At 38.3% G+C, this 24171-nt stretch overlaps 1 protein-coding gene across 5 annotated transcripts in view; it reads left to right on the top strand.

Annotated features, from left to right (window-relative positions):
• The first annotated feature begins 413 nt into the window (after positions 1–413).
• The window catches only part of RABGEF1 (RAB guanine nucleotide exchange factor 1), a 36784-nt gene continuing 13026 nt past the window's right edge, over positions 414–24171 (top strand). The window contains exons 1-5 of one of the 5 annotated variants that reach the window (XM_087958299.1): positions 414–536; positions 8300–8488; positions 12012–12175; positions 20544–20564; positions 23298–23464. In XM_087958299.1, coding sequence (XP_087814425.1) covers positions 8310–8488; positions 12012–12175; positions 20544–20564; positions 23298–23464 — 531 coding nt within the window. In that variant the 5' untranslated portion in view covers positions 414–536; positions 8300–8309. Of the gene's footprint in view, positions 537–8299; positions 8489–12011; positions 12176–14602; positions 15011–20543; positions 20565–23297; positions 23465–24171 lie in introns of those variants that run through there. The other 4 variants (XM_026671472.2, XM_087958312.1, XM_087958306.1 and 1 more) reach the window with 4 other exon arrangements.

Genomic DNA, 24171 nt, shown 5'->3' with positions numbered 1-24171 from the left:
TTTTGAATACCACTTTGATGACTTCTAAATGTTATATCTAAACTACTTTGTATTTTGTGTGGTGCAGGGGTGGGATTCAACCGGCGTTACTACCGGTTCGGTGACTACGTTTTGCGTTAATAAAGTTAATAAAGCTATTTCACAGGAAAGGCGCAGGGCATAGAGAACAGGGAATATTTTATTTCTGATGATATGAATATGAAAATGAATGAAACTTAAGAGCCTTTCTTCATTCATTCCGCCGGCTGCTTCACAACAGACCAGAAATCAAAGGCACTTACACCCACGTACCGTCTCCATACCAGTCTAAGGTGCACAAACGCTTCATTCATTTGCCCTTGTTTACTCTTCGAACTCGACGCTTCGGGCACGAACGCGCTCAGTGATGCTCGTTTCCTTCTGCGGAAGTGACGTAAACCCGTCAAGGGACGGGAAGAAGCCGAGAGAAGAAGGCAGCGGGTGAGGCGGAGGGAGGCCGGAGAGGGGAGCCTGTCCCTCGGCTGGGTTTGGTCCCGGAAGCAAGCGGCGGAGAAGAGGTGAGGATAGACGGGGTTTGGGGAGCGAACGAGGCCGCACCTCCGTCCCCTCCGAAATTAGAAGTTAATACATGATTATAAACATTAATTGAAGCATATTATTAGTATTAGTATTGTGGTAATATTGCCGTTGTTGTTAACGTTATACGTTAATATTCAAGGAGCCTTGCGGGACTGTTGAGGAAAAAGAAACGGGAGGGCGAAATAGGAGCATATTTACGTCACCTGGAGATGGAAGGAAAAGGAAAGAAGCATAAGAAATTATTCTTGGCAACATCAGTGTTTACAGTTTGCAGGAGAAGAACTCCTTCCTTCGAGAAACTTACAGTCCAAGTGCAGTGTAAACAGAAGAAGAGGAGGAAGAAAAAAACCAATTTCTTTTCGTTCCTACTGCTATTTTAAATTCTACCTTGCCTTCTCCAGGACATCTCGGAATGGCGTAACTGTTGTTTCTGTTTTCTTTCCACTTAAGGTGGTTTTACTTGTTACAGTTGTCCCCAAATTAATCCTTCTCAAATGTATTGGCTTAGAGAAATCTGATTTTCTCCTTCTTAACTGGATTATTAAAAATGGCTAACGTTAATTAAAATAATTCTTATGTTAGTTTCTTTTTTGCAGTAAAAAAAAATAGCAAAGAGCCAGTTAAGCATGCATGTATATATGATCTGTAGTATGTGAGAACTTAATAATTTGTTGGTCTTTAAGATACCACCAGACTTCTTGTTATTAATTACTTAAATTAACATGTTATTTTAATACAATCAATGGGGCTCTGTTGAAGTATAATTTAACATTTAATTTAATATAGCTTGATAAACATTACTAATATAAAGCCAGTTTATACTGTAATTCATAACATTCAGAGAGATGGGAAAAAGTTTGCTGAAACCATGATATAATAGCAGCAGAAGCAAAAAGTTTTACCTCTGTGATAAGTTCTGAATTTTCGATAGTGCTATTGAAAAAGTCCACTAGAATGTTGCCAACTTCTCACTTATAAGACAGTGCATACAGAATGCTGTCATTAGATGACTCTAGAATCTTTCAGGTGTGTGGGAAGGAAAATTGGTATATTTATAGTTTCACAACTGTGGGGTAGATACATTATAATGAACTCTTTTATAAATTGTCTTTAAAACTGGACAGGAATCTGATTGTGAGGTTCCAAAATTGGATTGATTTCCAGGATTAACTAAGAGAGGTGATGTGGTTCTAGGAAAGTTTTCTGGAATTTGCGATGTCTTTTTAAAACAATAGCAGTTAAAGTGGTAAACTTTGATCACATACTGTATGCCAGTGATGGCTAACCTTTTCAGCTTGGTGTGTCGAAAATCGGGAAAAAGTGTAGCCTTCCTCGAGTCGTGTGTCACTTCAAGAAATATCAATAATTTGGTTTATGACGGACTGAGCTGGGGTGATCACACAGGGCTGTGAAACTTGTCTCCCTGGTCTCAGGGCTGCAGGTGCAGGATGTGAGGATCGGAAGGCCACCTTACAGGGCTGTGAACCTCATGGATCTCCTTTCCTCCTGTAGCGTTCCTGAGGTAATGAAACTGACAAACCTGAGTTTATGGCGGTTAAAACTGGTTCTCTGCTGCAAAGATCTTGCGGCAGCGGTGACACCACGCCTCCACGCAACAAGCAGGGAGCAGGGATTGGAGCAGAGCACAGGCAGCCTCTAAATGTGCAGGTTTTCCCCACACCAACAGGCGTGTCAGTCAAAGTGCCTTGGTGTGTCACGAGTGACACGCGTGTCATAGGTTAGCCATCACTGCTGTATGCTAATGTAAAAATTTGTACATATGTATGAAATCACTGGAAACGGCCTCTGGATAGAAAAGTGGAATGCAAATGAACAAATAATGATAATATTAGCACTCAAACCTGGCATAGATTTTTGTAATCCAGTGCTTAATTTGTAGCATGCTTGATTCAGAAAGAACCCTCTCGGCCCTTCAGAGAAAGAGCTATAGATGTGTGGGGGAATGTATCCTGTAGTGTAAACCTTGAAAACTGCCACCAGTCAGTTTGGATGCTAGAGAAATATTTGATCTAATTGCCTGGAATTGCTGGAATATTGTATTTGGGATAGATACCATTCTGGAAAGATGCTGTAATGACTTTTATACCGTCAGCATTAGTTGCAGTACTTAGCGTTTCTAAACATTAACCAGTTTAAAGATTTAGCTCAACTTTCTCCATAGAAATTATCTATACTGGCTGGGCGTTCTGGATATCATACTTCAATACATTTGGAGGGCACTAGGTTAGGGAAACCTGCTTTAGCTAATTATCATTGATGAAAACTGACATCCATACCTAAGGCCTCATGGCTACACCTAACCCCAAAAGCCATAGGAATGGTCTCCAAAAAGATATGAACAGTGAGATGAATGACCAGTGTTTTGAAGCCATTTTTATAGTGGGATGTCATGTTAATATGTGAAAATACTGTTAAACATTGGTTTATTGTACTGTATTTCAATCCCCTCAAATATGATAAATCTCATACCCACTGTGAACACTGTATCTGATTTTTTCTTTAGGGTGGCCTATAAACTAAACAAAGCTAGTGCCTTCTTCAAAGTCACACAAAGCCATGCAAAATTAGGCAAAATTTAATTAAAATTAGTTTTTTTTAACTTTTTCTATAATAGTATACTGAGTTTCTTGAAGCCAGTCATTCAGGTGGAAGCAGAAATAGTGCAGAATTTAAGGACAAAATAAGTTGCAGTTGATCTTAGACTTTCAGTAAGGGGTCCTTGGGGCTCTCTGAGCATGCTTGTTGTCTTGAAGATGTTTTATTACCCAAACTAGGTAACATCATCAGTACTACCAGTAGTAAGGAGTACAGTTTGCTGTCAGTTTATATTCTAATGACTTGCCTCATCAATGTCTGTGTGTCTGTGTGTGTGGGGGGGGTGGCCTTAGAGATTCCTTGGCTGTTTGCTGTTGGCTTTGGCAGTTTCTTGATTGGGGTAATGTTTACTTGATTGTTGGTCTAATGTTAATCCTGGAGTTAATCTATGCTGATCAGGTTTTGGCTGGTTGATTGTTTCTTTTACATAGTCTATAGATGTTATTAATGTCTATGTGTCTATTGATGGCTTATTTGCCAGAGTGCCAGAGTGCTAGAAATTCCCTGGTGTTTTTGGATTTGGCTTGGTCTAGGATGGTCACATTTCCTAATTGAAACAATAGTTAAGTCTGTATATGTAGTGAAATTAAAGAGTTTTCATCATGTCTTATGACTGTTATTTGATGTTCATTGATACATTCTGCCAGTCTTGTGCCTGTTGCAGTCATTACATTATATGTGATAGATGACTCCTGTTTTTTCTTCTGGGATTGCTGGATTTTGTGGTTTGCTTAGGATGTTTTGAAGGGCTTTGATTGGCTAGTGTGCTACGCTGATTCCATGTGGTTGTAGTCTGTTGGTGGTTTTTGAGATATTCTTGATGTATGACAGTGTAATTCTTTTTAGCGTTTGTGTTGGTTGTGCTGAATTGCGTCGAGTGGTTTAGTATTTCAATATGTAAAGAGGAGGCTGATTTTATTTCCATAAGATTAATGACAATTATTTGCTGAAATGTCAATATCCTCTTCTATGAAGATAACCTGGTCTTTCTCATTTATGATTGCTGTTTCTAGGGAAGAGATAACTAAGATCAAATTCAGTGTTTTGCACATTACATTATCTCTCCCCCCCCCACCTTTTGAATAAAAGATGAGAGAATTTGGTTTATGTCTTTGGCAATAGGAATATAGATAGGTGTGTACTTTAATGCTGGTTCCTGTTTTTTCTTTAATTTCTCTTTTTGTCTCCACTTAACCCTTCACCTAGCCTATAAAACATGATATATTTGTGAGTTGATGTCATAAAGGTTTACAGTACATGGTATACATAGAGGTTTTTATGTTATACTCAGTATTTATATCAGTAAAACACTGAAGGACTCTTGTAATTTTTCACTGTGAGTCAGGAATTTAGCTGTTCTTCAGCATTTCGTAAGATAATTTCCTGATTAACCTCTGGGCACCCTATAATCTTTGGGGTACTATCTACAAAAATTAAGCTACTCAGGTAAAATTATCTTGATTCTGCCAACCTGTTAGCTTTATGAGCCCTCAAGTCATATTTCTAACTCAGTTTTTTTAGGTCTTCCAATGTTGCAGTCTCTGGATTGCAGGGACTGTAACTGAATCCATCTATGTTAAGGGTGTCCAACTCATAGCGTCATGTTGCTATCACATGACGTATTGCAATATTTTTTCCTTTTGTGGAGTTGGGTTGGGCGTGGCCTGCGTGTGACGCATCCGGCCTGTGGGTCACTGGTTGACACCCCTGAATTCTATGTTATTGCTGGTCATCCTCTTCTCTCATTCCATCTTTTCTAGCATTAGAGCTTTTTCCAGAGAGCTAGATCTTTGTACAAAGTGCCTGAAGTAGGTTTTCTAAAACTCCCTAACTTCAATTCCCCCTCCCCCCTCAATAGTTTCTGTTGTTGGGTCAGATTGCTGAAGATGAAGCTAATTTGGCTCTGAATGGATCTATCAAGTCTGGTTTCTTCCTGGATTTTTTAAAGGATTTGTAGGAAATGTCATGGATGGAATTATTCTAGTTGCCCTCCTTTAAAGGGAACAAGTATTTTTACATACCAGAGACATTCTTGCATTATTCTGTTTATGGAAATGAATGACTCAAGATGAGCAAACATTCCCACAGTTCTGGGAGACTCCCTTGCTACAAAGGGATTTTTTTTCTTCAAGTATTAAGTAGTTTCAGATTTAAGTAGCATAAGGAATTTTTCTGCAGCTTTGCTAATATAAGGATCAGTGAGCTCGTCTTCTTTCTGCTTTTGTTCTGTCTTGTACTAAGACAGATATGAGTATACTGACACACATTCATTGTTTTTACTTCTGCATGCCAGGCCTGTATGCATAGCTGAAATGCATCTGGACAAAAAGGCCACCGTCACTGTGTTTGGGAAGAATATTTGAAGCTGTCATAACTCAGTAGGTACCCAAAGCACAAGACTTCCTTCTTTGCTGACTTGTTTAACTTGATAATTTGTACAATTAACAACCTTGCAGTCATTGTACCACTGGGTGTGATTTGATTATCCAGACTCCGCCTAATCGTGTTACAATGTGTATTTAAGATGAGTTGCATAAAGGTCCTACATTATATTTTGAATCTTAACAACATCAGTTTCTTCTCTTTAATTCTAGGGATTAGATCACTGTCATATTCTTTCATGTGAGTTTTTTTTTAATCCTTATACTGCTTGGAGTGTGTGGCACAGAGATACACTAGTCAGCCTAAGAGTCTGATTATTTGAAAGTTGAATTGGTGTGAAATCACTTTGTCCTATGTGATAATGATACCATGGCTGTGGAATGTTGGGATTTGAAGTCTATAAGGGTTGAGGTTGAGAAACACTGGGCTATAGCATTGTAGGGATTTGAGTGTCTACTGCTGAATTGGCAAATTCTATTGTTTATGACACTCTTGAACACTCATAGCTCTGATATTCTATAGTTGCACCTCTATTAAGGCAAAATTTTGACTGTCACTAACAGTGATGCATGATCACTTTCTTTAGTTTTTCAGGGAAAAAGTGCTGTTTGGACTCCTTAACATTACCCTTGATACTGTGGTATCAATAATGAAAGGCATGTTGAGAAATACCAGAAGAGTCTTATCCTGTGGCAAAGAACTGACAGCATGACCTAAATGTTTCTCAGTTTTAGTTTCTGGACTGTCTCATGGCAATAATGGAGTATGCTTAAGGACGATTTCCTATGAACTGAGAGGTTTCTTTAATTGATTAGCAAATGTTGGGTGAGAGGTAGTTATATGGTGATGGAAAAGAATTTGCCCAGTGGGAGAAATATAACTGTTATACAGATACAGATATACAGATTAACAGAGTTGGAAGGGATCTTGTAGGTCATCTAGTCCAACCCCCCCTCCCCCCAAGCAGACCCTACACCATTTTTGACAGATGGCAGTCCAGTCTCTTCTGTTAATGAAGGCAAAACTGTGTGTTAGTGATGAAAATCTATTTCATGAATTAATCAGTAATAATGAAAATATGCCAGTTGAAGCCAAAGAGTAGACAATCTTGTTTTTGAGTTCATATGTGTATGTGTGTTATATATGCATTTTAGGTGTTTTGTGTATATGTATATGCGAATGATTTGTAAGTTGGAATAAAATGACAAACCACTTTGTAATAGTTCATCAGGAATGATTCTAAGTTATATTGATAATTCTTTTTGAAACGTTTGCTGTGCAATTGTGCGCCATACAAATTATCCTACTTGATAGAGGAAAACTTCCAGAACACTTTCTGTTTTCTATATTGAAAAAAGTTACATGTATAAATATAACAGATTTGTTTTTTTTAGCAGCCAGCATTGTACTTCTGGTTAGCATCTCTCAGATGAGGCAGGAGAGTTATAATTTTGGGATATTTAGATGAATGAATAAAACTGTGGCACTGAACTTTATGCCAGAAAGTTTTCTTCAGTTGTTGATAAGCTAACCATTTTCCATCCTGGAAATTTACAAAGGCATTGAAAGAAGTGACTTATGACCATTTTTCACACTTATGACTGTTGCAGCATCCCCACGGTCATATGTTCAAATTTTGGATGTTTGGCAACTGGCATGTACTTATGATGGTTGCAGTGTCCTGTAGTTGCATGATCGTCTTTTGCGACCTTCTGACAAGCAAAGGCAATAGGGAAGCCAGGTTGACTTAACAACCGTGTTACTACAGCTACTTATAAACTGTGTCAAGAAACATTGTAAAATGGGGCGGAACTCAACAACTGTTTGCTTAGCAGTGGAAATTTGGGGCTAAATTATGATCATAAGTCAATGACTACCTGTATTTATGACAGTTGCACTTTCTCTCAGGGTCATGTGATTACCAGTTGTAACCCTCCCAGCTGCCTTCTGACAAGCAAAGCGAATGGGGGAAATCAGATTCACTTAACAACGGCATGATTTACTTAACAGTTGTAGTGATTCACTTAACAACTGTGACAAAGGTTGTAAAAGGGGGCAAAACTCACTTAACAACTGCCTGGCTCAGCAGAAATTTGGGGTCCAATTGTAGTGGTAAGTTGAGGACTACCTATATGGATTAATACTCTACTATTGCAGAGCCCATTTAGTTTTCCTTGTTTTTACCTAAGCTTATCAAAAGTTTGACAAATGGGAGAATATCACATCTTGATAGAATAAGAGCTTCCCAGAGTTGCTCTTTCGTGAGATAGGCAGCACAGAAATTTAATAAATGCAGGTAGTCCTCGACTTATGACCACAATTGAGCCCAAAACTTTTGTAGCTAAGTGAGACAGTTAAGTGAATTTTACAACCTTTCTTGCCACAGTTAAGTGAATCACTGCAGTCGTTAAGTTAGTAACACAGTTGTTAAATGAATCTGGCTTCCCCAAAGACTTTGCTTGTCAGAAAGTTGCAAAAGGGGATCACATGACCACGGGACACTGCAGCTGTCATAAATACGAGTTAGTTGCCACATGTCTAAATTTTGATCTTATGACCATGGGAGTGCTGCAATGGTTGCGTGATAAATGGTCATAAGTCACTTTTTTCAGTGCCCTTGTAACTTTGAACAGTCACTAAATGAACTGTCGTAAGTCGAGAACTAACCTGTAAAACAAAATACTCTGCTTTTTCTGTGAGTTGTGCAAGAAGGCCAAAATTGCTCCCTTTTTCCTCTTTGTAGCAGGAGCAAAATGAGTGTGAAGTCAGAACGCCGAGGGATCCATGTTGATCAGTCAGAACTGCTTTGCAAGAAAGGATGTGGCTACTATGGCAACGTAGCTTGGCAAGGCTACTGTTCCAAATGCTGGAGAGAAGAGTACCAAAAAGCCAGGCAGAAGCAAATCCAGGAAGACTGGGAGCTTGCTGAGAGGTAAGACTATCCTGAGGACGTGATGAGCTCTAGATTATTTTTTCTCAGAACAACAATGATATGTGCTTCACCATTAGCTAAACTACATGAAATATTATTTGGGTCATAAGACAGAATTTTTAAACTCAGCAGAGTACGTGTTCACTGGCTGGAAGTGTATCAGGTAACAAAAGTTTCAGATCATTTTCATGAAACTGCAGTATGAAACATGTCAAGTTGGTTACAGACAATAACTTTCATCTTTGATACAGATATTTTTTAGTTAAAATTAAATTTCAGGTACATTTCATATATATCCTAGTTTAGATCAGGGTCCCCAATCTGTGGGTTGTGGCCCACTACCAGGCCATGGCCTGTTGTCCATTGGGCCACACAAGTGGTTGGCCAGTGCGTGCACGTGCATGTGCAACCCCGCCATTCATACTAGTGTCACCGTGAGTGTTGTGTGGGTTCTAGCATCGCTGTGAGCATTGTACGGGCACTAGTGTGCGCATGCTCACTGCCCAGTTTGTGCATGCACACATAAAGATAAAAAGGTGATTTTATCAATGTGGACCCCTCCCCTCTTGAGTTGTGGCAGGCCTGCTATAGGTCATAAAACTGCATCTTCTTGGGGGAAGCTTGAGTGGCCCATTGAGCACTGAATGGGCCATGCTACAGTTGGGTGGGCTATATTCAAGTTTTGTGTAATTATTATTTTTCTTAGGGGAAGATTGGTAAAACACTCTTTTCTTAAAAAAGGAAAAATATCTCAATTTTATATTTACCAGAGGGGAGTGCTATGATACTGAAATTGTTTTTTCCAGGTATTACAAGAATGGACTTTCTCCCAATCTTCAAAAGGTTCTGACTAATACTGGTATAGAGTGAAGCTGTCTTAGTAGTTTTGGGCTTGGGGCACATTGAATTCTGCCCTTATATTGTAATACTATTATTTGGGGAACTGAATTGGTTGCAGCTCAGTTTGCTGATTGTCACCTTTAAAGTTGCTGTATTCATGATTCAGGGACCAGATACCAATTACACTACTTTCTCTGGATTCAATCTGTTTATCTAGTGAAATCAGAAAGAAACAACTTGCTGAAGGTTCCTTGTTTGAGGGAATAGCATATAAAGTGACTTGGAGGCAAGCCTTGCCAGTGGTGGTCTCTTTTTAAAGAACCTTTTCTTGGACATTTGGTCCTCCTCTACCTTATAAAGGGTTATAAAGATTCTGCACGTTAGGAATGCATTTGGATATGGTGATGTTTGGCCTACCCTTATGCAGCTGAAACTTGAAAAATTAGAATATCGTGCAAAAGTTCATTTATTTCAGTAATGCAACTTAAAAGGTGAAACTAATATATGAGATAGACTCATTACATGCAAAGCAAGATAGTTCAAGCTGTGATGTGGCATAATTGAGATGATTATGGCTTACAGCTCATGAAAACCCCAAATCCACAATATCAGAAAATTAGAATATTGTTAGAACAGGTTCGAATATTAGAACAGGTTCAATATTCTAGGCTCAAAGTGTCCCACTCTAATCAGCTAATTAAGCCATAACACCTGCAAAGGGTTCCTGGGCCTTTAAATGGTCTCTCAGTCTGGTTCAGTAGGAATCACAATCATGGGAAAGACTGCTGACCTGACAGTTGTGCAGAAAAGCATCCTTGACACCCTCCATAAGGAGGGAAAGCCTCAAAAGGTAATTGCAAAAGAAGTTGGATGTTCCCAAAGTGCTGTATCAAAGCACATTAATAGAAAGTTATGTGGAAGGGAAAAGTGTGGAAGAAAAAGGTGCACAAGCAGCAGGGATGACCGCAGCCTGGAGAGGATTGTCAGGAAAAGGCCATTCAAAAGTGTTGGGGACTTTCACAAGGAGTGGACTGAGGCTGGAGTCAGTGCATCAAGAGCCACCACACACAGACAGATCCTGGACATGGGCTTCAAATGTCGTATTTCCTCTTGTCAAGCCATTCCTGAACAACAAACAACGTCAGAAGCATCTTACCTGGGCTAAAGAAAAACAGACCTGGTCTGTTGTTCAGTGATCCAAAGTCCTCTTTTCTGGTGAGAGCAACTTTTGCATCTCATTTGGAAACCAAGGACCCAGAGTCTGGAGGAAGAATGGAAAGGCACATACTGCAAGATGCTTGAAGTCCAGTATGAAGTTTCCACAGTCTGTGTTGATTTGGGGAGCCATGTCATCTGCTGGTATTGGTCCACTGTGCTTCATTACGTCCAGGGTCAACGCAGCTGTCTATCAGAAGATTTTGGAGCACTTCATGCTTCCTTCCGCAGACGAGTTTTATGGGGATACTGACTTCATTTTCCAGCAGGACTTGGCACCTGCCCACACTGCCAAAATGGTTCAGTGGCCGTGGGATTACTGTGCTTGATTGGCCAGCAAACTCTCCTGACCTGAACCCCATAGAGAACCTATGGGGCATTGCCAAGAGAAAGATGAGATATATGAGACCAAACAATGCAGAAGAGCTGAAGGCCGCTATTGAAGCATTTTGGTCTTCCATAATACCTCAGCAGTGCCACAGGTTGATAGCTTCCATGCCACGCCTCATTGAGGCAGTAATTGCTGCAAAAGGGGCCCAAACCAAGTACTGAGTACATATGCATGCTTATACTTTTCAGAGGTCTGATATTGTTCTATGTACAATCCTTGTTTTATTGATTGCATGTAATACTCTAATTTTCTGAGATTGTGGATTTGGGGTTTTCATGAGCTGTAAGCCATAATCATCACAATTATGACAAATCACGGCTTGAACTATCTTGCTTTGCATGTAATGAGTCTATCTCATATATTAGTTTCACCTTTTAAGTTGCATTACTGAAATAAATGAACTTTTGCACGATATTCTAAGTTTTTGAGTTTCACTTGTAGGTACAGTATATTGGTTGATGCTTTGTGTTTCTAGTCTTTGGTCTTCCATAAGTCACTTAGCACCAGTATAAATTTAGCAGCGCAGACTGGTAAATGTGTACATTGGTAAACAATAGTGCAAACAATAATGTTAACCTACCAAGTGAACTGTGATAATATTTCTCATTGATGTAGCATTCATCACTTTTCTGAAGAGCTTCAAGAAAAGAATACTGACAGACAACCATGGTTCAGTAGTTTCTATTCTGGCACTTCCTTTGGTTTGCACAATACAGACAAAGCTCTGGAGTCTGGCTTCTTTGTGCCTATTTTTCATGGAAGCCACCTCTAGCCGGTAGCTTTGTGTAATCTGAACAATCTAATTCAGTGATTCTGGAAATGTACTCAGCTTGGAACAATTATTTTGAGGCTATAATACACTGTTTCAGACTGTAATAACTGTCAGAATTGTTGAAATAGCTTGTTTCAAGTATGTGAAATAATTGCTTTGAACATGAAATGGGGTGTTTTGAAATTGAAATAGTTTGAATACCTCTAAGAAGCCTGGGTCTAGCAGCATAGTATAAGGATGTTGCTAGTCGTTTGGCAATACTTTTTAAGAGAACTGAGACTGTTTATTATTCTTCCCAATGGTAGACTACAGCGTGAAGAAGAAGAGGCCTATGCTAATACTCATACCCATGGGGCTCAGTCACTAACTTTCACAAAATTTGAGGAAAAAAAAACAAGTGAGAAGCTGCGGAAAGTGGCAACAGTGAAGAAATTCTTTGGAGCATCTTCGCGTCCTGGAACTAAGAAGGGTAAGGTAGACAGAAGAAATGAAAGAGAAATGTTTGCTTCTTAAGGACATTATTATGGAAGAGGTTGCTTGGAACGTACTGATCTGATTCATTGATCTTCTCCATTTCTTGTGTGCATCTGCTCTGGGCATTCTGCCATCTAAGTAATTTCCTTTGGAATCTTCTAACTACTATCTGGAAAGTGGAAGTTTCATAGTAGTAGAAGGTTCTAGAGTGTCTTACATCAGCATTGAAAGTCTTTCACATACACTGCCTTGATTGCTAAAACAGTTGTACAGCTGATTAAAATATTAGGAGCCAAAAACTGGCCAGAAGAGGGTTTTTTAAGGGCATTCTAAACTCTAGAAAGCCATAATCTCTCAGGTTCAGCAATAGCAGGTCTCCTGCAAAATACACACTGCTGAACCTGAAAGGCTTCTGGAGAGGCTTACAGGCAGTTCTTGACTTACAACCACAACTGGAGCTGGAACTTCTGTTGATAAGGGATGCAGTTGCTAAATGAGTTGTGCCTAGTTTTGTGAACTTCTTTGTTGTAATCATTATGAATCTGGCTTCCCCCATTGACTTTGCTTGTCTGAAACCTCTTTGGAAGTTTGTAAATGGTGATCACCTGACCCCGAGACACTACAACACTCATACATGTGAGGACTGGTCATAAGTCAGTGTTGTCATAACTTTGAAGAGTTGTTAAACAAATAGTTGTAAGTCGAGGACTATCGGTACATTGGGGGATGGTATGAACGAACTCCAGTCTCTTCATTTTTGTAATATTGGTGAATATCAGAAGTCAGTACTGTGGTTAAAGGTGCCCCTTATCGTTATTTGATTGTGAAACAGCTGGGCTGGTTTAGATACTTTGAAATTCTCATGATCTCATGTCCAGCATTTGGATAAACATTTTTAATAGTTACTTTGAAATTCTGAGGGATTTTTCATTCCAAGGGTCATTAGGATAACCAGTCATAATTCTGAGACTTTCAGATAGGGACCTACCTTCCAAGTGATGAATCACTGATAAACATATTGAGCAATAAGTTGTTGGAAGCAAGCGAGACTGTGGACTCAGATCTTAAGCCATAATTCAGTGTCATGTTTTGTTCTCTGAATAATAAACAAAAACAAATGCTTAAAGTTCAGGACTCTAGATTAGGTAAGAAAGGGTTCTTATCAAATCTTTCAGTAGATACTCTGTGTCAACCGAAGAAGGGAAAAAAGTTAAGGAAAAAAGGAAGATCTAAGAGACTGATTTTATTACATTTGTTTGTTGTTCTTACAAAACTGCTTGAGCATGGGCTGATATGAAGAAACTCAAAGGTTTAAACAAAGCAAACATTAGCATGCAGAAATATTAAGGTAGTTCTGAAACACAGAAAAACAACAGCTGTGCAGCAATTTTAAGGGACCTGTGTGAATGAAAGTTTCTTGCAATCTGATGAAAGCAGGTAATTATATCCCTTTTACTAAAATTAGCACAAATGAGTAGCATATGAAAGCCACATATTAAGTTTTTTTATAGGACTGCATAAATATTTGTCAAATTTGATTTGTGTTTAAGTACCTTTTACTTAATTTTATAACCCTCTTGTCATTTTTTTTTACAAAAATCAACAATTTAAGGAACAATAAAATGGCAAAATACAAGTATCAATTAAATTCAGGAGCAGTTAAAATTTAATTTTACAACAACATTCAGATAACACCAGCTGGAATAAAACTGCTGCTGATTGAAATTAGCAGTGGTGGACTTTATTTTATTTTTATTTTTTTATTTATTTTGATTTGTCAATCACAAGAAAATAGGTATAAGTATATACATAGTTATGAATACATGAAATGGGTACATATAAGAAAAATAAAAGAAACAATAGGACAGGGACAGTAGGCACGTTGGTGTGCTTATGCACTTATGCACTTACGACTTAAGCATGCATTTTGGAAAACTATTTCAAATTCTGTCTACTACAACTGAAAAATATCTCTGGAGATTCTCAATCATCCAGGTCATGGGTGTTCCAAAGGTACTTTGTCCGAAAGGCAACTGGTCTTTCTTGTTTTTTGTTTTTTGTTTATATTTCATTTCTTATCCAAGAACTAAAGAAACTTCTTAGATGAGAAATGAATTGTTTTCAAAGAAAACAACAACAAAGCCCTATTGCCTTTTTTTGAGTGGGGGGAGTCTTTGGGACTACAACTGGAAAGACTAAAGTGTCAACTTGCTATAAATCCAGCAACAGTAGTGGGTCCAGAGAAATGTTTTGACGGTGGAGTGTTCAGGTAGGCATACAAGGAATAACAGAAAATTGTGTTTAGATATTGGCCTATCCACTCAATGGCCATGATTAAAATCTTGTCATTCCACTGTCAGCACTTTAACACCTCCTTTCTGCTTTTTGTGTGTGTGTTACTCTTGGCTACTAACATCTTTCATGTGCACATGCATTTTGGAATATTAAATCAACCTTAGAGCTGGTTGCATGTTTCCTCAAAACTGCTTGTTTTCACGTGCTGCCCATTCTGCGCTTATTACGTTTTGAAATATGTTTTTCCTTCTTCAGTCATCACTTTCAAAGTGCTTGACCCCCCAGATGTCCAAGCTATTATACTGCCATCTCTTTCTGTGGATCAGACCAGGAACCCTAGATCCGTTGCCTCCCTTCTTCTTTATTTCCCCTGTTGCCTGTGGCTGTCCTGCTTGCTGTTTTGCATTTGCTCTAGCCATTCAGGAATCCAGTTTTAAGCCTGAACAGCTTGAGGAAGAAGTCAGTGCTGATAATCTTCTAAGGCATTTGAAGGAGATGTTTACTCCGTCTTGGGAGCTTGCTTCTCCTGCTGAAGGTAATAAAGCACAGAGGGTCAAACCATGCGCGTGCTTCTTTTAGTGGCTTTGCAGGAGCCAAGCTAGAATTATGGCAGGAGTAACTTACCGTATCTTCTAAACCTAAATAGGTATGCTAAAGAGAAGTATAGACAATAGAAGGAGTTTAAAAAATAATGATTTTGGAGCCTAAACCTTGTTTTTTTTTTCCTTCAGCAGGAAATACTGTAAATTCTACTTAAATATTTGCTTGGTTAAGTTATAAAGGAACCCTTGTATCTATTAACCTTCAAGCAAAGCTAAAAATCGATGAAGTCTTGATCATTTTGAATCTAAGTATTTTAATTTTGACTATATAAATTTGATTAATAAAATATTTTTTGAAAAGGCAAATTGTAAGGCACCTTATTGATCAATTAGATCAAAATTTTGCTCAGACCAAAATTTTGGTCAGTGAAAAAACAGAAATTACTCATGTATTTTGAGAAATAAATGAGTTTAACTGTTGGGAATGGGCTATTTTCTTTGATGCAATGCAAAAGAATCTTTGTGAAGACTTGAATAAGGCTGAGTGTTTCCTCATCTTGGCAGGTAGTTCATAAGTGCTCTATTTTTTGTTTTGATTGATCATTTAAGTGACATCAAATAAATGCCTAGCGATCACATAGAAACAAATGTATTTTTGCTACCTTTTGGAAGATTCTACCTTCTCTTATTACAAGAAATTTAGCTGATTGCTCCTCTTGCTTCTAATATTTCAGTAGAGAGTATCCACACAATTCCAGTGTATTTTCCATCCAAAACTAAATGTGTACTCTTAAAAAAAGAGAGACTGTGTGTATAGTATAAAATCTTATGCTTTTTTTTTAAAAAAAAAACCACTCCTGTTGGAATTCTTGTTACTGTGCTGACTTCCAAAGATGAGGACAGTGAGAACCAGTTTTAACAGAAATAATTTTCTAAGGGATTTCAGATGCATGCTGTGGTGCTTTTCCTTATTTTCATTCATTTGGGCGGATTATTTATGGCTTCTGTCAGCTCTCTGTCAAGTGTTTTAAAGACTGTTCAGACTGGCTGCTGTATATATTTTTAAGCCAAATAGTTTTGATGAAAGATTAAGGTTTTTTTTCTGAATTTTATCGTAACAATTTATTTTGTATGTAGTCAGGTTTTATTTTTTATTTTTTAATATCATTCAGCCAGAAGATGCTGGAGATACCAAACTTTACACTTCTCATATCTCATACCAAACTTTACACTTCTCGTATCTAATACTATAATAAAAAAGAAAACCCAAATGTTTTTAGTGTTTACTTTTTCACTCAGCCTTTTTCAACCATAACTTCTAGAGTTCTCAAGAAGCTTGCCCAATTACCTGTTAGCATCAGGAGCACAGCATAATGTGGAAGTTCATTTTCTCGAACAGTATGCATGTTAAACGCCAAGTAGGTAGTAACATTTTAAATATGCTGTGTAGTTGATTTGTCACATCCTTTTTTAAAATGCAGTTACAAAAGGCAGTGAAGACTGCAAAGAGTGTTTTACATCTTTAAAAAAATATTGGCTACTCTGAAGTGCAGTATTCAGTTAGGAGCATTTGGCTGATCTTGTCTAGGCTCAGAGGCTACTGAAGGTCATCTTACTCTCTTAACCAAATATTGACTATTGGGAAATACCAGAACTGTGGGAAGTCAAAAGGTGGCCTTGAAGAAAGCACTTGCAACCCGCTTCCATAATGCTGCTGTGAGAACTGTTTGGATGTGTCCATGGATTCACGAGAAGTAGAGCTCGACTCACAGAGTTGATTTTTTTCAAAGGCTTAGTTGCCCTCTCACACACTAAATGCAGCCTTCCCCAATCTGCAGTCTTCCAGGCATATAGTATCTCCAATGGCCAGGATATATTAAATGGAGGCAATTGTGAAGAGGAAATGTATTCTAGCATTATTAGAAATTACTGAATTAAGCAAAAAATTTCCAAGAGTTTTGAGAAAATAGTGCTGAAGAAGAATACTGGAAAAAATGACTTTTTCTGGAGAAGATAGCATGATTATAATGCAGAAATTTGCATGGTTCAGAAACTGACCTGAAAGATATAAATACTTTTTAACCTTGTATATTTGCCTTGCAAAGGCAATTCATTTTGTCAGTATACATGTTGTTCCGTTTCTAGGGATGAGAAAGCTTCAGTTAGCAGATGTGGTGCTTAAAATGTTAGAATAGGACCTGGGAGATCCATAGAAGCTCATTGCTCCTCCTAAGTGAAGTATCTCACAGGAGTTGTTGGAATAGGGAGAACTTGGGGGAGGGAGTCCTATATATATTTGACTCATATAAGAATCTAATAATTATATAAAATATAATTTATATAATATAATTATATAAAATATAATATAGATTTAATAAATAAAAACAGATAAGTGGTAGCCAATAACTTACTAACATTCCTGCTATCTTACAGCCTATTGTTGTTATGTTGCAGTGGAGCAAGTCATTTAAAAGGATGACACATATTTTGTTGGCCACCAAAGATAAGAAAGCAGAGGGCAGACTATATATAAGTAATGTATTAAGTTTTGTAAGCACCTTGAATTAGGCTTAGAAAACAGCCAAAACAGCTGGTGGATCAGGCTAAATCAACAATATTTAAACATGTATTATTGCATACATTACTTTTAGCTGGATTTGCATGGCACAGGTCAAGCTGTATCTCATGTAATGGCCTGTTTCCCAAAACAGACAGTTATATTGCATGGGGCAATAGAACCAGAGGTGGTATTCAGCAGGTTCTGACCAGTTCTGGAGAAGCGGTAGCGGAAATTTTGAGTAGTTCAGACAGTGGTGGGATTCAAATTTTTTTTACTACCGGTCCTGTGAGCGTGGCTAGGTGGGCATGGCCATGTGATTGGGTGGGCATGGTTTTTTTTTTGCAGCACCTCACCCCCACTCCATTTTTTGGGCCTTCCTGGCCTCAGGGGAGCCTCCAGGGGGGTGTTTTTGCTCCCAGAAGGCTCCCTGGGGCTCAGAAAAAAAAAGCAACATAGAGGGGCATGGAGCACCCTCCACGCTCCGTTTGGGCCTTCCTGGCCTCAGAGGAGCTTCTAGGGGCGTTTTTCTCCCAGGAAGCTTCCCTGGGCCCCAGAAAGGCAAAAAATGGAGGGAGGCTGCGCCCCCTCACTCCATTTTTGCCTTCCTGGGCTTCAGGGAAGCCTCCTGGGGAAAAAAACGCCCCCCTAGAAGCTGCTCTGAGGCCAGGAAGGCCCAAAAAACGGGGTGGGGGTGAGGTGCTGCAAAAAAAACACATGCCCACCCAATCACAGTAAGAAGCAGTAAGAAGCGAGGGGAATCCTGGCTTGTTGGGAGGTTAAAAAAAAAAGAAAAGAAATACCTTGAGTGACTGGGCGGGCAAGTATCGGGCGGATGGAGTGAGATTGGATGGGGGGGGGGCAAGCAAGCAGCGACTGGGTTGGGGGCGTGGCCAGCCAGAAGTTATTACCGGTTCGGCAACCCACACCAAATCCTTGCTACTGGTTCACCTGAATCGGTGCGAACCGGCTGAATACCACCACTGAGTTCGGAGAACTGGCAAATACCCCCTCTGACTGGAGATTTTACAGTATCCTTCCCCTGAAACTCCCACCAAGCCATGCCCACAGAACCAGTAGTAAAAAAAATTGAATCCCACCACTGAATAGAATCAGTGGGGCATGAAAGCCATATTCCTCCCTTGGGTGTCCTCACCATCTTACAATGAGTAATATGTAACCTCTGACTAAGGACTTGCCATTCTAAGTAATGCAATGGATTATTAATGTGTACCATTGCTTTATTATCTGTCTTTTATAATATTTTCTTTGTTGGAAAACAGCTGATGTATGTCATTAATATAACTCTAACATTTTGTTGCTGGATCTGCTTTCCTTGTTGATCAGAACAGAGGTCTAGCTTTCAGCCCTGCTGATAAAAAGATAATCATCTCACTGTCTTGCTGTCTGGCATTTAGAGATATCCTACCTGTGCGTCCACAGGCTTCAATTAGATATCAAGTGTAATAGCTGTTGCTGATCTCCTCTATGCATATTGTCAAGTCATTCTCTTATTTTATTGCACCGTGTGCTGCAGTAGCACATTTTGACCATTGTCTGCTGTAGTCATAGTTGCAGAACTGGATCATGTACCCTGCAAACGTTGTGATTAGTTTTTCCTGGCAGGAATTTAAAAGCAGTGGTGTTTAAAAAGCCATTTGTAGCAGCTCTGCTGGACACTTTCATGATTGTGGCCTTTTTGTTTTTGTATGTTTGAGTTTTTTGCTCTTCCAGAACAATTTTAGGCATGTGGAATTAATAATTGTCCTAGGAAATACTGGAAAACAGCATTGTTTTCCTTTTTCTGTTTAGCAACGCAAGCTGTGTTTTGGGACTTGTTTCTTCTTTGGAAATGGAAATATAAAAAGAATTATATAAGCCTAAGATTGGGGACATGAACTCTGCCAAATACTGTAGATCGGAGATAGAAATTGGATACAAGGCTGCGTACCATCCCTTGCATAAAATATGCAGCTTAGCTAAAAGCCACTTAACTCTTGCAGTTATTTAATCAGATCTTGTATAAATGGCCAGTAAAGATCATTATAGCTTTATATGTTTGGGTCTTCGTTTGTAATTTTTAAAATATGCAATTGGGTTAAAAACCTCCTCTCCCCATGTGTAAGGTCAGTAGCATATGATGCTCTGGTATTGGCAAGAACTCCCCATGTATCCTAAGGAAGTTTGCAGGAAGAACTGGGATTTTTGGACCCAATCTTGATGAATCTATCTGAGGCATTACTTCATATTGGCTAGGAGTTATAGTCTTGGGGGTTCCTTGAGGGGTTGGAAGCAAACCAATTGGATTGTTACAAGTCTTTTATAGAAGATGTGTGGAAGACTTGGAACAATCCAGTGTATGTTATCATAGAAAGTACCTCATGTTATAGCTGACTCGAGTGAAGCAGAGAAAGGAAAATAAGGTAAAAGTATGATTGAAATACTGCATAAGCCTTAGTTACACTTTTGATTTTTTGCACCAGCATATAGGATCAACCCAAGAGTATAGTAATAACCTGCTGTCCTTATGACCATGTGAATGATTGCATTTATTTCTTGAAAGTTTAAAAAGAATTTTACTTCTGCATAGGCATGTAACAAATCATTTGTGAACACATAGGTCTTGAAAACCAAGTATTCTTTGTTTGTTCAATTTGTATGCTGCTGAATTACGGCAGTTTACAACAATATCAGACTTCTCGGAGTTCAGACACTTGTCAGCAAACCTATAAATTCCCACCTGCTAAAAAATGTGAAGTAAGCTGCCATGTTTTCATAACAAATGCTTTCAGCATTCTTCATTCCTTGTTGTGCTCACATTAATCATTGGTTCTCTGTGTTAGATGCATTAGTGTTTGGCTTGCATTTGTGAGGTGCTGATTAAAATTCTTTGTGTTTTATTTCTTTGTCTCCTGCTTCTTTCCCTTCATCCTGCTACATTTGCATCTTCTGTGCTTCTTTCTGAATAGCGCTGGTTAGCAAACTGAAAGGTGGGTGAATTTATGCTGCTGTTTAGACAAAATAACTTTTTAGTCTTGCATTTTGTTTCTTTTTGGAAGGGCTCCAAATACTATGCATTTTAACCTAGGTGAGAAATGTATTCAGATATATTAGTGTACTGAATATGAATTAGGTCCATACAACTTGCTAGGTATTTTATAGTCAACCAAATTTACATTCTTGTATTTCATTGCCCCTTTTATTGCCTGTCTCATGTCAAGAACTCATCTTCAGTATTTCCATGGATGCATCATTCATTGAATAGTTTGGCTAATATAGACTCATTTGCTGCTTGTCTCATGATACTCCCTTGGCATATACTAAACTGGGGAATGGACAATATGGTGTCAGTTTAATACCTCCTCTCAGGCTTCCTTGTGCCACTGAGTTTATTCTTATTTTAAATTAATTTAAAAAAATAAATAAATGTCATGTTCTGTCCTTCACCTTGCTGGGTTTTTAATCTACTATATTCTTGTGAACTTCAGGAAGAATGCTGGTTGGGTTTTTTTGGGCCACCACAATTTCTCTGATAGGGTTGTTGTTATGCGGAAAATGGGAGGAGGAAGGAGTAAGTTGACCACCTTGAATATAATAAATAATAAAGGTGGGATAAAAAGTCCACATATACACATCCCAGGATAATGTTGCAGGATCCAATCTGGGTCGGTTACCAGGACCAGAGCTTTAGTCTTCCGAGCTTTCGGATTCAAAAGCCCATCCTCAGGGAACGTCTGAAGCCCATCCTCAGGGAACGTTTCTCTGCCGAAATGTAGGAAGAAGTTCCCTGAAGATGGGCTCCAGCTCGGAAGACTAAACCTCTGGTCCCAATGACCCACTTAGATTGGATCCTGCAAGTCCAAATAAATAAAATCTGGGTGGACTCTGACTGTGTATGTAATTACACTTTTCTGACTGTAATTATCTCCCTTATAAAGAGCTAAAAGGGAGCAGCTAACAATGAAATTGTTGGATTTAACTATTGTTCAATTATTTGCTTTTTCATTCAGAGTTGAGGATAATATTGAAAAAAGCTGAGATGCGCATGAAAGGGTTTGTTATATTATAAAGGTTTTTGTCTTAAGCAGATTATTTAATATTAAAATCTCCATTGTGTTGTGTTGTATGTATGTCTCTGTTATGTTAATGAAAGGGAAAATAGATGTACAGAGCAAATTTAGGGAGGATTAAATAGGGAGAATTAAAATAAAAAGTAGAAAAAGACAAAACAGAAAAAAAAAACCTATTAGGTTTCTGACTTCTTCCTTTTTATACACCTGCTATTTTGCAATACAGGTAGATCTCCATTAGTGCAATTAATGAATCACAGGAAATAATCGTATTATTTGAATTTGTACTACGTGAAATGATATTTCTGTGGTGAAAAATATGATAATTGATTCCAGCTCGACAGAAATAGGCAATGAAAATTTTTAAACAGACATTTTAAATTTATATTAATGAAATATTATAGTAAAGGATAAAGAAATATACTTTAAATTTATGGTGAACAATGTCACAGAGTATTATAGAAAGCAAAATAAATTTCTAAAAATTACTACAGAGTTAGACATTCCAACATCACTGAAACAATTCTTTTCTTTCATGACATTTCCAATATTTATTACAGTATGATCTGTCAATCTTAGATATTACTGATGGAGTTGTATATCATTTGTAAAATATTACATACCAATCTTCCTTTGGGTTATCATTTGGTATGGGTTTTATAGATAAGGCCATGATTCTTTCCATTGTTGTGTTCTATTTCTTTAAAATTTTGCATCCATGTTTTTGTTCGTTATGCTATTTATTTTTTGCTATTTCTTTTAAAGTTTTGCATCCATTTTTGTTTATGTCTCAGTGTCATATTTCAGTAAAAGTTTACATAATATAAAATGCCCTCATAGGTGGTGTTCGGTTTGTATTAACATTTCAAATTCTGTTTTTCTTTCTTAATACCCCTCCTTCCTTCTTGAGATCTAATTGTATCACCTGACTATTTGTAAAAATATCAACAGTGGTGGATTCCAGTCTTTACTAAGTAGTACTTGCCGTGTTTTTAGTCTATTAGTAGAATCTGAGTGAACCATATCTACATATGTAATTACGTATATTTTTCTTGCTGTATTTAACACCAACATGAAAAATATTCGAAGGAGAAGCTAGCGTGTTAAACACATCCTATATCTGTAGTTTTTAAAGTTATGGCAGCTTGAGCAAAGATAGAAGCAGTGTTTCCAGAAAATGCTATAAGTGATAGTAGATTAATGGACTATCTTACATTATTTCTGTAAATACTTTACAAGATTTGTCACAGTGATACATGGAAGACTGCAGCTTACATATATTGCCTCTGAGAATAGGTTTGATAAGTAGCATGTGTTAGTTAATTGCTTTAATCAGCCACTTTTCTAAAAAGTAGGACATGGGCACAAGGTCTGATTAAACATTTGATACCTGGGGAAAATTGACTCTTGATAAATGGTGTCTGTCATGCAGCAGACATCTGAGGTTGTAATTTCCATCTGAGAAAGTCTTATTGGCTGCAATTCTAGTTTAGCTTACAAGTAGTAGAAAATAAGCCTTCAAGGTTTTGTGTGTAGAGTGTTTTTTCCCGACAATAAATAGCTTCTTTTTCATCTGTTGCTCATAATACACCTCTGACTAAGAAAGTTGAGTAATTTTTATTTGTAACAGTGTGCTATTCCCTCTTTTTGTAGAAGTCCCAGAAGCCAAGGCGCCTAGTCCTTCTATCAGTAGGCAGGTCAGCATTGAAACCGATAGAGTGTCCAAGGACTTCATTGAATTTCTTAAGACCTACAATAGGGCTGGCCAGGAGGTCTACAAACAGTGCAAACTGTTCCTGGACACGATGCATCGCAAGCGGGTGAGCCATTCTTGCAGGGTGAGGGGTTTGCTGGCCTTGATGACTCATTTGGGGTTTTCTCTGCAGGGGTGAAATTCTGGATGTGGAGTAGAAGGAGAGGATCAAGCACCTTTCATGGTGAAGGTAGCAAAAGCATTAGAAGGGGCCTGGCAGGAAATGGAATGAATTTCAGTTATAACCTGCCTGGGAAGCAATCCGTAAACATGATATTTAAAGAAGGAGAAAAGTATATTGCTTTTATGTGAAAGGAGATTAAGGGGAGGTTTTTTTTTGCCTAAATACAGACAGTATTTTGCTTAATGATAACTTAAAGTTATGATGAATGCCTCTCCCCACCCTTCCCGGAATTACTTATGATCGAATTCTGGAGGTCCTATGTTGGCAAACACATTCCTGTGGTCACAGAACTGATTTATTTTTACAGCTGGTTGCAGCATTCTGCAGTTATGTGATCATGATTTATAATTATTCTTGCTAGTTTCTAGTCTTTAGAACAAAGCCATGATGGTGCAGTAGTTAGAACGCAATATTGCAGGCTAACTCTGCTGACTGCCAGCAGTTCAGTCATGACCGGCTCAAGGTTGACTCAGCCTTCCATCCTTCTGAGGTCAATAAAATGAGGACCCAGATTGATGGGGGCCACATGCTGACTCTTGTGAACTGCTTAGAGGGGGGCTGTAAAGCATCATCAAGTGGTATATGAGTCT

This window comes from Notechis scutatus, chromosome 1 (genome assembly GCF_049901735.1).
Source record: "Notechis scutatus isolate UNSWTSFEM ecotype Mainland chromosome 1, rNotScu1.2, whole genome shotgun sequence".
Lineage (NCBI taxonomy): Eukaryota > Metazoa > Chordata > Lepidosauria > Squamata > Elapidae > Notechis > Notechis scutatus.
Note: the sequence above shows the minus strand (reverse complement) of the source record. Positions and strands in the feature narration are given on the sequence as shown.